This window comes from Tachypleus tridentatus, chromosome 13, assembly GCF_004210375.1.
Source record: "Tachypleus tridentatus isolate NWPU-2018 chromosome 13, ASM421037v1, whole genome shotgun sequence".
Taxonomy (NCBI): Eukaryota; Metazoa; Arthropoda; class Merostomata; order Xiphosura; family Limulidae; genus Tachypleus; species Tachypleus tridentatus.
In genome coordinates, this window is record NC_134837.1 from 29,128,393 (window position 1) to 29,145,607 (window position 17,215).

A 17,215-nucleotide genomic window follows, 5' to 3' on the forward strand; every position below is an offset into this window, starting at 1 on the left:
ATTCTAATGCAGATGGTGTGAGAGAAAGGTATATATGTATATACATACTAAATTTTTGAAATAAAATACATTTTAATAATTTCTTACATTTTTCATCGTATTTTTGTCTTTTTTCATAATATGTGTTCATAGTTTCAAATTATGTCCCTATAAAATTTTGTTCTTAGGTTGCACCAAGATAATTGTTGGTAGGTTTTGTTGAAAGGCTACATTGGTAGATAGCTGAAGTCTCAGAGAAATAATGTCATACAGAGTGCAGGTATACTAAGGAGAAGAGTTCAAATAGCCTCACATTGTGTTCTTATGTGAAAAAATATTTGAAAAATTTTACTTTTGTTTCATACCATTTTGAAATGTCTATGCAGATATTTTAACCCATTCACTGCATCTGGGACATATACTTCCCAATGTTCCCACCTCCTCACACTGCAACTTAGACAAATGTTTCTCATCATCAATGCTGTTTATGCTTTCTTTTTCTGGATTCAGGTTCATCATCATGACTGTCATCACTAGATGGAGAGCTAATGCCCTCTTGTCTGACTACCTTTTCATCATTATGCATTTTAATGCCATTTGACTCACTTTCACTGTCTTCTGAGTTATTTGAGTTAAGAATGCCAAGCATATTTACATAGTAATTAAGGTTAATATTCACTGCTTTAGTGATGTGGCACAAAATTGCTGTACATTCCACTTAGGCATGTTGTTGGTTATTGAAACACCAAAGGGAAAACATTGAGGAAAACCATATATCAACAGTAAGTGGGATTCCAACTTATTTTACTCCCATACATCACTTGTGACAATACTGAATGACAATAGAAAACATTGGTCTCAGTTGCAACATGAGGAATGGGAACACTAGGAAATGTACATCCCAGCTGCAGTGAAACAGTTAAAAATGTATTTCATTTTATTGTGTTGTCTGTTTTAAAAATTTCCACTAATGATAGACAGTGTTTGGTCATCCATTTTGATGAAATTAGAAAATATTTTTGACTTGAAAATAAGATATTCTTAGATGATTAATTTTAATAAAATTTTATGAACATCTTGTAAAAAGATGTGTTGTAATTTTTTTTTCAGAATTAGAGTTTCAGTAAAAAAAGTGAACACATTTGATAATGCAGAGAAGAATAAGAAGTACTTGGTGAGGAATACTTGTTTTGTTTTAAATATAAACTATTGAAATGATGGGAGTTGTTTTTTGATGATACATGTATACATGTGGACATTTTATCACATTGAAACTGAACTTTCAATTCATGAGGTTGTTTCCTTTGAATAAATTAATTTTGCAGTCCATAAAGTATGAGTTCTGTAGTAATGCAATCAATACTTATGACATTAAACTATTCCTAGAAATACTCAGACCATTTTTTAAAATTACCAGAAGAAATGATCATTCTTGTTTAAAGTAGTTACTAAAAGCTATATATATAATATCTAGTTATCTTAGCTAATTGTGTACACTAATTGCTTGACTTTAATTGTAATGAAACAAATTTAAGAATAATTTACAGATGAGATCATCAGGTAAATGTTTCTAACATTAGAGTGTAGATATAAATACATTACAGTTGATCATAAATCATTAAAGTAGGGCTATAACATTACATTTGTATTTTTAAGAGCTTACCCCAACTTCCAGAAGATTCTGCAGCTCTGTTAAAAGCTGTTCAACAAGCTGAAGATTTTCTAAGGAAACGTTGTCTGGGATATAAAGTCAATGCAAGGCAATTTTTTGGGACACAGGAAGAAGGTGAGAAGTTAATGATTTAATGGCTTTGCAGTTGGCTTAAAGATTTTAGAAACATAAAATCATCTCATGTAGTACAACCATGTAGGTGCTACTTTGTTCTTTGATTTTGTTAGATGTATCATCATCTGGTTTAAAATTAGGAACTATTGGACCTGTTTTAATCTACTTTTAATCAAAGTGTCAGAGACTAGATTGAGAGTTTAAAGCTTGCTGAATTACTGTAAATATAACACTGTGTTTCAGTAAGTTCTAACCTATACAAGTGTAAATGTGATCTAATAAATAACACAAATGGTATCTTTCTCTACTTTTCACTTGTAGTTATTTTATATAATTTTTGCATTGTAACAGGCTCACTTACTTTATTTCCTGAAAAAATAAATTTAAAATTAATTTTATGCTATAAATATGTCTAGTGCATTTGTGACTTCAGTCAGTTTTGTCATTTGTTAAGACTTTTGTTACTATGTTTGAACATTTAGATGTGTAGTTCATGTTTATGTAAATATTTCTGGCCCATACATTTTTTAGTGCAGGTAAGTAAAGAAGGGGGAAGCAAAATTATTTTGTGTATTTGATTGTGTTATGAAAGACTTTTAAAGGTGCATGAAATGCAAATGATACTAGAAGATGGGACTCTGAAAACTTTTCTCGAGTCTTGATACCATATAGAGCTGAAGTTTTATTATCTCTGAAAAAAATCTGACAAAAGGTTTAGTAGTGAAAGGTATAAAACAATAAAAGAACAAGATATTTATATATCTTAATTTTTCAGATTCTCTTTCAGAAGTTGGAAGCACAGTTAGTGGGACAGGTGGTGACAACTCAATGGATAGCAAGGTTTCTGAACGACTGTCGCCATCACTTCAATGTTCATTTCCTTCCCATCATCAGAAAAAGAGATTACTTGTACAGAAACTAAAGAGGGTCCTGAAAATCAGTCTAAACTCAGGCATGCTTGGCCTATCTTTCAAAGTAGAAGAATTTAAATAATGTGAAAGTTTTATTTAAAATATTACTGTTTTATTAAACATTAAAAAGTATTTTAATTTTTGTATTTCAGTCAAAAGAAAACTTTAAAAAACAATTATTTTTTGTATAAATTACCATTCAAAAATGTAAAATCTAAAGTAAGTTTTACTTAACCTGTCAAACCAAGAGTATGATTTAAGAGTTCTTATTTTTTTAATTTTAAAATTTAAAAAGTGTTAAAATTGTTCTTGTGTGAATAGTACAAAACTTTTAAAGATGTAATGGGTATCTGTTAGAAATTTTGTTTTCTTCTACATGTTACTTAGGTATGTTTGGTTTCTAATCATAATCAAGTGAAACTTGTATTCTACAACCTTGTAAGGTTGAACTAAACCTGACGTTAAAATAAGTAGTGTCTTGTATACCACATTTTATAGATTGCATTTCTTCAGTTAGCATAACACCAGTGAAACAAAGAAATGTTTTTATTAAAGCATGATTATACCAGTTGATTATTAAACCAGGGAGATAAACAGAATTGTAATGCCAAACTAAATGAAAGGTTAAGCCAACATCAAACTAAGGAAACAAAGAACCATGGTGCCAAGCTAAATGTTAGTGCATATGAACAGATTATTAATCTAGAGAAATAAAGAGAACCATGATGTCAAGCTGAAAGTTAGATAAAGCCAACAGGTTATCAGTGAAATAAACACTGTGATAAAGCAAGAGTAAGGTCATATCAGCAGATCAACAAATTAAACAAAAAGACATTCAAACTTGTTTGTAGAATTAAGAAATATGTGTAGGAATGATACCAGTAGGAATTACAGTTGTAGCTTAGTTGTTTCTTTTTTTTCAGAAAGGAAAGTCAAAGGGAAGAGAACCTGAAGCTGATTAATTGCATTCGAAGTGGTCGAGTTGAGGTATGTGTTATTGGAAAGAGCCATTTATTTTCTCTTGAAGAAATCATTCTTATATTACCATGCATTCAAATCAAAGAGTTTATTTGACTTTTTTTTTCCCTTTATAAAATTTATAAATTAATTTTTATACATACATTATTCCTTAAATGCATATTCTCAAAACTGGTAGAAGTTATTTCTTTGGTTTATAAAATGTATTGCTATTTTCGTTCACTGAAAGATTTGTTGTTAAAGTATGAAATTGTTAAATTTGGTGAAATATATGTTAACATAGAGTACAGTGTGAACTTACTGAAATAAATCAAATGCATATTAATATGTATGTTAAGGTAATTATTAAAGTCAGTAAATTATATATTTAAATATAGTGCAGTGTTCACATGTGTGAACTATAAATTAACACACTGAAAGTGAGAATGTTCATTTTAGTTGGACATAAAGTATGTGCTGTCATGGTTTTGCCACACAGTCGTTGTAACATATTAAGATATGTAATAAGTGGAATGTAATAAGATACTGTAAGTACTTCAGTGAAACCTAAATTAAAGTTGAAGAACCTGAACTAATTGATAGATAAATACAGAGGAAATGAAGAAAGACAGACAACTGGTCTTTGGCCTATTTCAGAAAGCAGCTTACTATTTAATGAAAAACATGTCACATGAATTTGATAGCTTAGTTATGTTCATTATATCCCACATCTTTGTAAAGGTAAGTCTTGGTGAATGTGAATAGAAATAATTAGTAATAAATAAATAAAAGTATATATGATGGGTTCCGTTTTCCTATACCAATTAACTCTTTTGCAATGATCTCAGTATAAAAAACGTGAATTACAAATTCATACTCTGACGTTTGATGTCATATGTGTACATTAACAAAATTTTGTAGACTTTTAGTAAAGATTGCAAGTTTTTTGTGCACACAAAGATCAGATTTTCTATTGAAGTATTTCTACTAAAGATTCATTTGTGAAAATATTGAGTATGTTTTGTTACTAGTCCAACTACAAAGTAATTTTCATGTTATGATTAAAAACTATTTTTTGTCCCCAAAAATCTCAAAAATATTTGTGTGTAATATCTAAAACCTCCTTAATATATTTCAGATGTTTGTTTTCAATAAAACTATGTTTTATCTGTTAATTTCTCTACTCTTAACTTATGTGGTCTGTCAATTTGACTGATCTCATAACCACTGTAAAAAATTAGGAAATAAATATAAATTATGATTTTTTTCATTCTTGAATGACTATAAATTATAACACAAATACAAATGTTTAGACTAAATAGCTTAAATCTTATAACAATATATATTTATATAGATTTATTCTTATTTTATTAACCTTCCAGCCTTACCTGGCTAACATTACAGAAGTTGAATTTACACAGTGCACATGCACTAATGTTACTGAATCCACCAATATAAAACTGGCCTTTAGTCCTTAGAGAGTGACCTGTCTTGGCTGTTTTTTAGTGGACTAGTGCTTTGTAAAGTACAATCACATTTCAATTTATTATACACTATATGTGTTTCTAGGTTATTAATATTTCAAATAAGTCCTTAAACTTTTTTTAAAAACATAAAACAGTAAATAAATAGGAATAGCAAACAATTATATCTTCTAGTTGAAATGACTTTTGAACTTATTTACTGTTTGTTGTAGGTTGCTAAGCCTTTTCAAGTTTTGCAGGTGGAGAATGTGAAACAATTTTTTTTAAGGTTTTATATATACATTTAAAATAACCAAAATATCATAAGTAACTATCAATACCATAGAATTCTACTATAATTTATCAAGGTTAACAACTAAATTGTACTTTTATCTAAAAACATGTAATTTTGAGCAGACTAGACATAACCTTCCTATTTGAAATCTTGGTTTGAAAGAATGAGGTGGCTTCCTATCTCTTTAATATGGCTGAGAAAGGGGACATTCTGAAGTTTCAATTAGTTATTCACATGTCATATATTTAAGCAAATGTACATAAGGGACCATTTCCAAAAATGGAAAGAGGTGAGTGGGCACAGTGTGCTTGAATCAGAACATAAGCCATATCTCAATAAATAGAAAAGGTAGGAAGTGTTTATCTTATATTCTAGTTTGTCAGTATCAGTCATTTAAGTAACTAATTTGTGCGAAACGACTGACGTTATATTTAATATATTTTCACATCAAACATCTAATTTTAACCAATGCTCCATTCATCATATCACATGACTCACGAATATTGATATTTGGGTGTGTTCTTTTTATATTTACTTTTAAATTAATAAAGTAACTAGTATATAATACTAAAATTTGAATTATAATCCACAGTTTTATTCCAAACTTATCAACAGAAATTCATAAAATAGTAGTTCAATAAAATTTTGAATGCAAATCAACAAACGAGATGATGTGGCCTTTGATCCATGGTCCACTGTAATTGGGTTAAGCCTTTACAACAATTAGGCAGTGAGAGTTAAAAATGAGTACCAACAGGTTTTGATTTGTCATAATTAAAATTGGTTAGGTGAACTTTAATCCAAGACGTGTCCGGTCACAAGCGGGAAAGACCAAGTAAATGGTTTAAAAGGAGTAACACATCAATGGTTATTTGAGTGCTATAGTTTGACATTTCTAGTTAACTACTTTAGAGGTACATTTGATATATTACTTAAACAAAAGTCATAGAACAAAAACTTTCATGGTAAACAAAAGTGTACACAAATTAGCATAGTAACTAGATTTAAAGTGTAATTAATTCTTGAAACAAATTGAAGTTTTTTGGGTTGGTAGATCAAGATTTGAACCAAGGTTTTTATGATAATAATGTTTCAGTTGTTAGGAAGTATATAGTAATAGTTTTGGCTTTTCTAAATAAGTTATGAAATCTGAAAGTCATAAGTAAGTCTTAAAATACATGGATTATTTTTTATTGGGAATTCTTTTGGCACAGTAGGTAGATCTGAATTACTTTGTAAGTAAATTTAGAGTGGGAAATAAATGGCCTGTACCCTGTTTTCATTATGAAAATTTTCAGTAAAGGCTTCAAGTAGACAGTTAAAATTAATTGTTGTTAATTAATAAATTACATTATTCTACAGTATTTTTACAGCTGAGTATTTAAACTTTTACTTACCAGGGTCATTTTGTCTTATTGTGATGGCAAAATCATATTTGTGAATTGAAAAAATTTATACAGAACTTATATTTTATTAGTTTTCAGCTGTAATGTTTATAAATAGTAGACTAACATTCAATTATTTATTTAATGAAGTTTGAAAAGAAATTTCAAAATATCTTTGAGATTATTAAGTGAGCTATAAAGGAAAAATTTTGCAAGATCAAAAAAAAATATCCTTACACTTTAGCACTTGTTATGCCATATATTATTGGTATCTGAATATTTTCTAGTCAGTTTTCTTTATAAAACAGCATCTGGGCATGTTAAACCTCAGTTGTAAAACTTTTAGCCAATCCTAGTCAAAGATGTCAATTTCAGTACCATTTTATTCCAATTACTGTATTTCATGTTTAACAAATTATAAGGTGATAAACAAAGCACAACAAAACTTTGTTCTCTGGATTTTACAGTATGAACATGTGTAGTGTTTATTTATAGTAACTGCCATTTTATATTTAATAATGGCCAGTAGTACTTTTGTATAAGTCTTAGAAAATTTGTTTCTTGAAAAAACTGCATGGGGTATATGTGACTTTTATTTTTCATTTATAATACCTTAAGTGAGGTTGTATTATATATTTATTTATACTAATCATTATATTAAAAAATTAACTCAGATATTTTTAGGAAAATTGATTCACAAATGTTAGGGTTAAAATCTAGTGAGTGGCAAGTGCATGTCCATTAAGCTTAGTGCTTTGAACCAAGAGAATTTGTGATTTTTGTATTGTTTTCCATTTACAATAGCAGTTTTAAGTTCAGTGATGTCGAGAAAACCCACTTGTATAGAAATATGTATGCAAAAACGGCTCGTTTGGGTTGAGAAAATATTTTACATAGAAGAACGAACAACGTTTCGACCTTCTTTGGTCATTGTCAGTTACAATATTCGTTCTTTGTGAACCTGACAATGACCGAAGAAGGTCGAAACGTTGTTCGTTCTTCTACGTAAAATATTTTCTCAACCCAAACAAGCCGTTTTTGCATACAGTTTTAAGTTCAATAATTTTGCATAATTTTATATTTTTCTTCTTTCTATCTTTACTTTGTAGTAAAACCCACACTTCTATTGTTGTTCCTTTGTAATGAAAACAGTGTAATATATATATATATAACATTAATTCTGATATTTTACAAAGGGTTTAAACTCAGTGTACAAGTGTTAATAATAAAACCCATATGTTGATTGTGACAACTGACACCCATCTCAATAATAATTTGAGGTGTCAGGATGCTGAGGAGCTTAAGTTTCATATTCCAACATAAATCTTGCCTATAATGATAATGACTAGGGCTAATCTTTTAAGTGCTGCAAAGTGATTTTCTTTCTAATTTGTGGTGTCTGTGTCCTTTAGTAATCTCTTGTAAGAGGATGTGTCATGTAACTAGGGTCAGGCAGTGTTATTCAAACCACCTGTATTCTAAGCTAATACATACATTTACTAGTAGTGGCATTTAAAGTTTTGTCTGTATTGTGAAACAATGTACAAGGACATGTTCAGATAAACTTGTTTGTAAGTTCAAAGAAATGATATTCAAGTACCGAAAAGCTTTCTCACTTTCATGTCTACAATAATGTTCAAGTGTGCCTGTGCTGGACTGAACAAGTGATCACCAGTAAGTGTGATAGTTTACAGCAATGGTACGAAGTTCAAACTGGTAACCTTAGTGTTTTTTAGGTACAATAAATGGAAGTATGGCTGTAATGAAACATGAGCTTGATTTAAACACATTTATGAAACAAAATTAAACTGTTTTCAACATACATACATACATAAACATGAGATCCTATTTAAAAATTAAAAAATATGTATTATTTTATGGTAAACTTTATGTTTCTTAAACCACATGCACTTATGGAAGTTCTTGTGAAGTTTCAAACAGTTTCATCCACCAGTTTTATTGCTGGAATGAAATACAGAAATAATTTCATTGTTTACATAGAAAGTTAGTGGCCAGTGGTGATTAGGTACAAATAGGTTTCATAAAACATTGTATTGGAATACTTTATATAAATAGGTTTCATAAAACTTTGTAAGTAGTGTATTGGAATACTTTATATACAAGTGGTATCAGAATCTGTAAATATCTTACTGTAGCTTTATTTTATAAGTAAAATAAGTGTAGCTGAAGAAGGTTAAAATTTATAAGTCTCATGTAGTCTTTTAACATTTCTCTGTTCATTTTAGAATTGTTGTTTTTTCTATAGGGTTTTGAGTATGTTTTACTTCACCATGTAGTAACCTAAATTAATTTAGGTATGTGAACAATGTTATAACATTTTGTCTAACTCATTGTTTAGTATGTACCATTTAATGATTGTGTGTGTGTATATATATATATATATGTTAAAGATTTCTTTTTTACCAGAGGTGAAATTGAAAACAGAATCTGTTGTTTTTTCTGATTGACTTTATGGTTCATTCTGTTTATTAATTATTAACAAGATGCTCCAGAGACTATAATTTTACATGACCTAGTTCTATGGCTTCTCTTATGTTCTTGTCTAAAATTGGTTTAAGTATTAGTTTTGTAACTGGTACACTTACTTCTATTGTTTATATAAAAATTTATAATTTTTTCAGATACTAAGAGATAGTGAAATATAAGTGAGTTAAAGTTGAGAGTTATTTCTAACATACTACCAAAAGTACCTGGATCTTGAGTTCCTTATTACAGTGGATAATTTAGAATAATTTTATTCTAAGTTTAAGAGTATGAAAATGATATTTGCTCATTTTCATGTAATATTTATAACACTTTTTATTGCATTTGTATCATGCTTGGCAGACACACTTGTTGGGAGTCTACAGTGAGACAATACTCAGTGAGAGGCACAAAAAGTTTCACAGTGTGGTACCAGCTGTTAGGAACCAAATCAAACAGGTTTCATGGTTTGGTCCTTTAGAAGAGGAAGAACAGGTAAGGTTTCTATATGAATTATTTGTTCAGGTGAACTGGATATTCTTCTAGTATTCCGTATGGTTACATCCTTTTTATGTGAATTTAGGTGTCATGCCAATGACATTTTTTGTGTTTTATTAAAGTTCTTGGTTTATGTTTTAAAAGTAAAATGAATACAAGTTACTAGATTCTTTAATGAAATTAAATAATGGCTGCTAATAACTGTTGTTTTAATTTAATTTGTTTTTAGATTCATTAAAGTCTCTTAGTTCTTTGACAAATCTAAGTTTCAACAGGAGATTATTTATGAAAACAAAAAAAAAGTATATGTACTGTATTATCAAAAGTAAGGAAATATGGTATATCATTAATTCACAATAATTTATTTCATTTGTAATATAAGATTGGTTCACCTTTGGTAAGAGTTACAGCTAAGATCTTGTCACTAACACTTTGTACCATATTTCAGTAAATACCACAGATAACATTTCTTCATTTTTTCTTGAACCCTGCAGATTTTTACTGACTGTTGTTGGCCTTAAACCAGTTTCTAACAGACAGCAGTAGAACAGGGTGCATTGTGATGCTGACAGAATTAAGCTTTTATTGTAGTATTGCATCCGAGCTGGTAACTTTGTTCAGATTACCAGTATAAGATAAATCATTCATCTTTATCTTCACTAAAACCAAAGGACCCAGTCAACACCATGAAAACTAATATCAAACCATTACACTTCCTCAGTGATCTTTCACTATGTGGACAATTCAGTAATACGTGCTGCATTTAGCTGGTTGATGCCAAATCCAGACCTATTAATTGGTTGGAAACAAAATGTTTCCCAATTCATCTCTTCACCATTCAGTACACTGGTCTTGATGTTCCAGGCTTGTAAGCAGCAGGTCAAGGTCTTTCATAAAGGAACAGTTCCTATCAGATTGTGGATACACTGACCTCCATTACAGTGTGCTTGTTGATTTCTTAGATTATAGAGTTAGTCAGTCGTGGTTACGCTTTAACATATTTTTAAGGTTCTTCTGTCTCAGAAGATTGGTTGTCCAAATTTCAACAGTGGCACAACTTGTTGTTGTCCTCTTCCTAAAGGCATAAACCACAGTTATGCCAACACTCATATCACACAAGATACATAATCACTCCACAAGTGCAGTGTGACAAATATGGAAATACAGGGAAGGGCTTATTTCATGCTAGGGTATGGTGTTACAGGACTTTGGTAATATTGTGTACTACGATTCCAGGTACTTCATTCGTGGAAGACTATTTATCTACTCTTGATGTTCCAGCTATTGTAAGTTTACAAGTAACAGATCAACATTACTATTGTGATTTAATTTTTAAGAATGTACTTAAAATATGTGTAATTCATTTATACTGTATTGCAGTTAAAATCCATTGTTATTATGTTAGTATCTGGTTTGACTCATGCAATAAAAATTAACTATTTCATCTATGCATGATGAATAACTTTATCCCATAAAGCAGCCAGCCATCCTTTTAATAAGAGAACATAGTGGTTTACTGTTCTATATCTGATTGTTGTGATCCATTACTTTTGCTTCTCTTCCTCTTAATTTAGCATCTAATAGTAATGATGATAACTCCAACCACAAAAACATGAATTTATTTTAGGTAAAATAAATAAGAGAAGCTGGATTAAAATGTATTATTGAGTCAAAATGCACGTATAACGATCCTTCACAGAATTGCATTTGTAATCTGAGTAACTGTATTATCAATGTTCATCAATAAATGTGACATTAAAATGAATGCAGTTACAATTATAATATTGTAAAAGTTTTAATTTATTTCGAAAGGGAATTACTTATATCATTAACTATTAAATTATTTATGCTCCAAATTACGAGTTTTTAGATTTTCTTTCAAGTCCATGTGGTTTCTAAATTTAGCATATGTCACACAATTTATAATGTAGATATTCCTAAGACAATACAAATTTATAACTACTAATCTTCATGCTTTAATGAGATATAAACAGAAAGTAAAATCTACACACCATGTTGTCCTATGATTTTCTGTCCTTCAAATATTTCACTAACTGCCTATTGCACTTGTTGAATCATTTATTACCAATAACAAGAGACTTTAATTTACTGGATTCCATATTAGGCTAGTTTATTTTGAAGAAAGTTTCTGGATGATTAGGCCTACAGTTTCATTATGTAATATCCCCGTTGCATCAAACATGTTCGCCGTTTCAGCCATGAAGGCGTTATAATGCCAACTATTTGTTGGTAAAAGAGTACCTCAACAGTTGGCAGTGGGTGGTGATGACTAGCTGCCTTCCCTCTAGTCTTACACTGCTAAATTAGGGATGGCTAGTGCAGATATCCCTCGTGTAACTTTGCACAAAATTCAAAGCAAACCAATCATTATGTAATACTACCACTGAGATCATGTTAAACAAAATAACAGAAATATTTTAATCCACATATATCTTAGTTAGGAAGCCAGTTAAATTAAATAGTTTTAGGACATTGTATTCTTTGAAGAGTGTTTTTTTCTGCAAATTGCATATTTAAATTTTTTTTAAATGTATACACTATGAACAAAAGTAAACTAAATTCTTTTTTTTATTATTTATGCATATTTGTTACATATTGTTATAAAAGTAACTAAAATACAAAAATTAGAAATGTATCACATAGCAGAGAAATTTTATTTAAGTTTTCTTATCTAGGTATGCATGCATTGTGAAATTTGACACTTTGTCAATTCTGACTTGACCTTATACTCTTAATAGGTGATTTACTGCTTTGTTATTTAACAAGTTAACATTAATCTTCTAATACATGGTTGGTCCAGTGACCTGACCTCTGCAAGTACGGTTAAACTTGCTTAGTCAGTAAATAAAAAAATAACCATTACATCTGTGCAATGCCATTAGTTTAAAATACTCTTTACTAGGATAATTAGGTATATATATTTTTACATAATTTCATGGTTGATAAACGTTTGACTGTTTAGGTTAAAGCAGAGATATGGAATAATAGCTTTGTAAACATTCACTTTATTAATCGATTGTATGTTACAGCATTTCATACTCTTTCCAGAAAATTATAACTAAATTATATTTAGGGATAGGATTACAGTAAACTGGCTTATCAGTATAAAAACCTTTCATATGTAGCTATTCAGGATTTATTATCTTAAAGACTTGTGTGGTATTACTTCTTCTTACAACAATAAGAGAACAAAGTTTTTTAGGAAAGTTTGAAGTACGTCATGTGTATGAACTTTAAGTAAATACTTTTTGCTCACAGCAAGAAGAAGTGTATGAATATTGTCTACGACTTTTTAAAGCCAGCTGTGAACATGATGCATCACTTGATGTTGTGGCATACATTTTTGAAGTTTGGGTACCAGAGGTAATTTATAGTATTTCAAATTGATTTATAATTCTAGAAATACTAAATAGGTATGGATTCACAAAGACATTCATAATTTTAAAAAAAAAATTTATAAACATTGAAGGATTTGTTTCTTAATTAAAAGTTACTTCACATGATGTGATTATATCTCCGATAAATTCATAATTTGTACTTTACTTTATAAAAACTAATTGTGTCAGTAGAGGAATTAAGATTTACTAGAAAAATCAATTATAATGTATAACAATTATTTCAAACTGTTTTTACTGCATAAACAACCAAGTTTATAGTGTTCTTCCTCATTTTGCTTCCTAAAGCTTTGTAAAATTAATTATAACTTCTACATCAATGAGTTCAAAAGGAAACACTACTTTCAAATTATAAATTTCATGAAAATTGAGTATTTCATTGAGCTTTTCTTGTTTTACTGGATGTTCCCAGGAATGTCCAAAACCTGTCTGCAAATAACTGTAATTTTGGCCTTATTATTTGCTGTCTTACAACAAGAAAACTAAATTATTATTTACAACAAAGTAAAATTCTGTTGGCTTTTTATGTTCATCGGTTACTTAGCATATTTTTACTCTCATAACTATAGGCAATCATTAAGGCAATGTCTCGGGAACTAGGGCTACAACTTGAAGAGGCTGAAAAGATCTTCAATAGTTATGCCATTTAGATTGATTGTTCTGGTTTGCACAGGCAAGAAGAAGAGAAACCAAGTGAAGTACTTGTGAGGAACAGTAGATGCTAAGCCTTGAACTTGTACGATCAATGGAAATTTGAAGCCATTGGGCTAGCTAGATGGTTTCAGGTCCCACACATTTCTTTTAATGTATTCAGATTGGATTCTGTATGGTTTAATTGTAAAATAAGTTTTGTTTTAACCTTTTTGTGTTTTGAAATGTCATTTATTTTACAAGTACTGTAAGTGTGGCTAAATGTGCATTCATTTTAATTAATTAGGAATTAAGATTCTTCACAAGCTATGAAATTAAATATACATTCAAAAGTTTAGGAAAAGGAACAACTTAGTTTTAATCCCAGCTGCATAATGTAGATGTGTGTTGTGTCTTAGTCATTGAACCTTTCTGTCTACTTCAGTAATGCACTGTAGTAAAACTTTATATACAAGGAAACTGCTCTTCTGTAAGAAATTCTCTTCATTTATGTCTCAGATTTTTAGTGGTGTACAGTTTCTCCAAAATCTTTTGGGAAATTATAAACTTTCAAATGTATGTTCTACTGTAAACTATACCCTGTTTATCAGTAATATTAACATAAAAAGTTAGTGGTATGTAGTCCAAGTTTTGGGGTGAATTGCAAGAATTTTGTCCACATTTCGGATGGCTGTAGTTAGAAATAAACTCTGAGAAGTTACTTGTCTTGCTATACATACATTGACAACTTGATGTGGTAATCATTAGGTCGAGTTTAATTCATTCAACAGATGGAAGAAGTTTCATCTCTGCAGTGTCAAGTATTTACATTTCAAATGAAAAACATATTCATATACCTGTTGTTTTTTAATTCTTTAGACTTTTGTTTTTTCATTATCAGAACCAGAGCTTTATTTCAGTCAAACCACTAAGAAAGTCTATTTGTAATGTAGCTTCTTCCTATACATAAATCTTTAACCGGCCTTTTTTAATGTTAGAAATGAAATGTCTTGCCATTAATACTTCATGATTGAATAATAATTTATATGTGAATGTGTGCATTTTCAAATTTTATATAATTACACATTTCTCTGTCTCATATATTTTGTTTATGAGGTGTTTTAACTAAATGTAGTATCACTTTCAAAATAAACTTATCATGGACTCTTTGTAAATTTGCAAAGTTTGTACTTACCATTCAGATTATGTTTCTATTATCATAATCACAATTAAACTGCACAAAATATATGTAGAGAAGCAGTAACAACTTAGAAATAAAGAATTGTGATTCTAATGGCATCATAATCCTGCATAAACAGGACATACTAGATTTGGATATGCTATGGTTCACTTATGAAATTAAAAAGGTTATGTTAGTAACAGTACTCTTGAGTTGTGTCACCAAATAACTGTGGTTAATTAGTTTACATACAAACTTCCCATTCAAAACTGTTTGCAAATAAGCTTTCTCTGATATTTGAGGCCAGTGTTCATAACATCTTAACTGTACTAATTTCTATTAGAAATTCTTATTTTAAGATGAATGTGTCAACCCATAGAATTGACAAAAGGACACACTAAAATGTCCCTTTAAAGTGTCCCATTTACTTATGGCTTATAGATTATTTTTATTATGAATTTTGATTTTATCCATTATGTGTGACAAAACTATATTTTTTCTTATAGGTATTAGTGTGTAATAATTTAGACATACTTTCATAAAAGAATTTCACATTTTTCTTTTTTTGTTCTTGACAAGTTCACTCTCCTTGCACTATATTCTCAAGATATCATGAATTATCTAAAGGAATTTATTAACACTAAACTTTTCTTGAAAACCTCATGTTCATGGATAACTCTGTTACAACTATCTTCTATTCACTCACTATTGTACAGTCTGAAATAAAAGCACAGGTTCTGAAGACAAAATTTTGTGGTAAGACTGCCTCAGTCACAGCTTAATTTACTTAAACATGTCCCTTGTTGGTACATTATAAAATTTTATTAACTATAATAACTCAGACAAACCAGTCTGAGGTTTCATTTTGTAAATATTAACAAATGTCTTGCCAAATGACCCAATAACAGTGTACAAACATTTGAATACAGTAGGGGGATAAAGAGTGAATTATAAATTTCCATAATACTCAAATACTCATGGATGTTGTTCTTTTTTTAGCCCATAGTTGTTAACAAAAAGCAAATACCCAGGATATTTACCTTCTAAAGAGAGCACCATTATAGGGCTTTTTAGAGCATTAAGTTTATAGTTCTTCACACAAATATAAAACTGAATTAATTTTCATGAGATACATAAAAAGCTAGAATGACATTTTTATCTAACCTGAGAAGGAAACGCATTATGCTAATATAATAAGTTGGAAAACAATGATTTTATAATGAAATGATTTATTTTTGAAGAATATGCTACGTTCCAACTGAACATTGCATCTAGCTTCTTCAGATCATATCCTAAGACAGGCCAGTGTTCTGTTTCCCATATTTCATTAAGTTTATGAATCACTGTATGCCAACTTATTATTAGGTCCATCATAATTAGCTACAATGCATCCCAAACAATACATTGTCAATATCTATTATTTATATTTTAGGGTAAATGTTTTACAGAAAAGTATCATGTTTACTAACTGTCAGAACACAAGATAAACTGATCACTGATAACATTAGTAACTTACAATTTAATAGTTAATTTGTGAATGATAGACTAGTAAGAATGTTTTTTATTTTCAAAATTAATAAAGTGAGGTCTTACATAATATTCAGTGTAAGAATTACATTTTCTCAATAAGTAATTAAAGTTTTCTCTCTACTAATTAAAATACTGCAGCTTAATTTCACAAAATTCAGAATTGTAAAACATTACATAGACTTGTGAAATCAGGCTATTTTCACATGCTTAATATTCCAGCATTACATACATCTTGTGAGAAGTTAATTGTGAGCACGGTGTTTTATGTATATTGTTGTGTGTCAAAGTGGCATTTGTATTTGTGAATAAAATGATAGTTTTGAAAATGTATAGTTCTTACAGTTTTCATTATTGCAGTTGTTAAATTTAATTTGATCATTGTAAAAAAAATTAATGTATTGGAAGTGGCACCAATAGTTAGAAAAAATGTCTCAAGTATTCTTATTTTACAAACTCTATTTTCAGTGCCTTTCAGTTGTTAATCCATTATCTGCAGCTGCTCCAAAATGCAAGCAGAATTTTTGCAAGGCATACAGTGGTTAAGCAGTTCAAGTATCCTTAATAGTTGCTTGCTTAAAAACTCCTATAGTGACTTAAAAAATTCAAATCCCCCCCTCGTTTGTAAACAAAAATAAGACTCTGGATCTTTAATTCCTCATATCAGTTTTCTATTCTGAAGAACTAAGAATTCTGTGAAAATG

The 17,215-nt window shown here is 29.5% G+C and overlaps 1 protein-coding gene across 1 annotated transcript in view; it reads left to right on the forward strand.

Annotated features, from left to right (window-relative positions):
- LOC143239963 (uncharacterized) overlaps positions 1 to 16,842 on the forward strand; it is a 32,602-nt gene extending 15,760 nt beyond the window's left edge. The window contains exons 6-12 of the mRNA XM_076481660.1: positions 1,090 to 1,153; positions 1,636 to 1,765; positions 2,541 to 2,717; positions 3,600 to 3,663; positions 9,624 to 9,755; positions 13,038 to 13,142; positions 13,744 to 16,842. Coding sequence (XP_076337775.1) covers positions 1,090 to 1,153; positions 1,636 to 1,765; positions 2,541 to 2,717; positions 3,600 to 3,628 — 400 coding nt within the window. The 3' untranslated portion in view covers positions 3,629 to 3,663; positions 9,624 to 9,755; positions 13,038 to 13,142; positions 13,744 to 16,842. The remainder of the gene's footprint in view (positions 1 to 1,089; positions 1,154 to 1,635; positions 1,766 to 2,540; positions 2,718 to 3,599; positions 3,664 to 9,623; positions 9,756 to 13,037; positions 13,143 to 13,743) is intronic.
- The last annotated feature ends 373 nt before the right edge of the window (positions 16,843 to 17,215 follow it).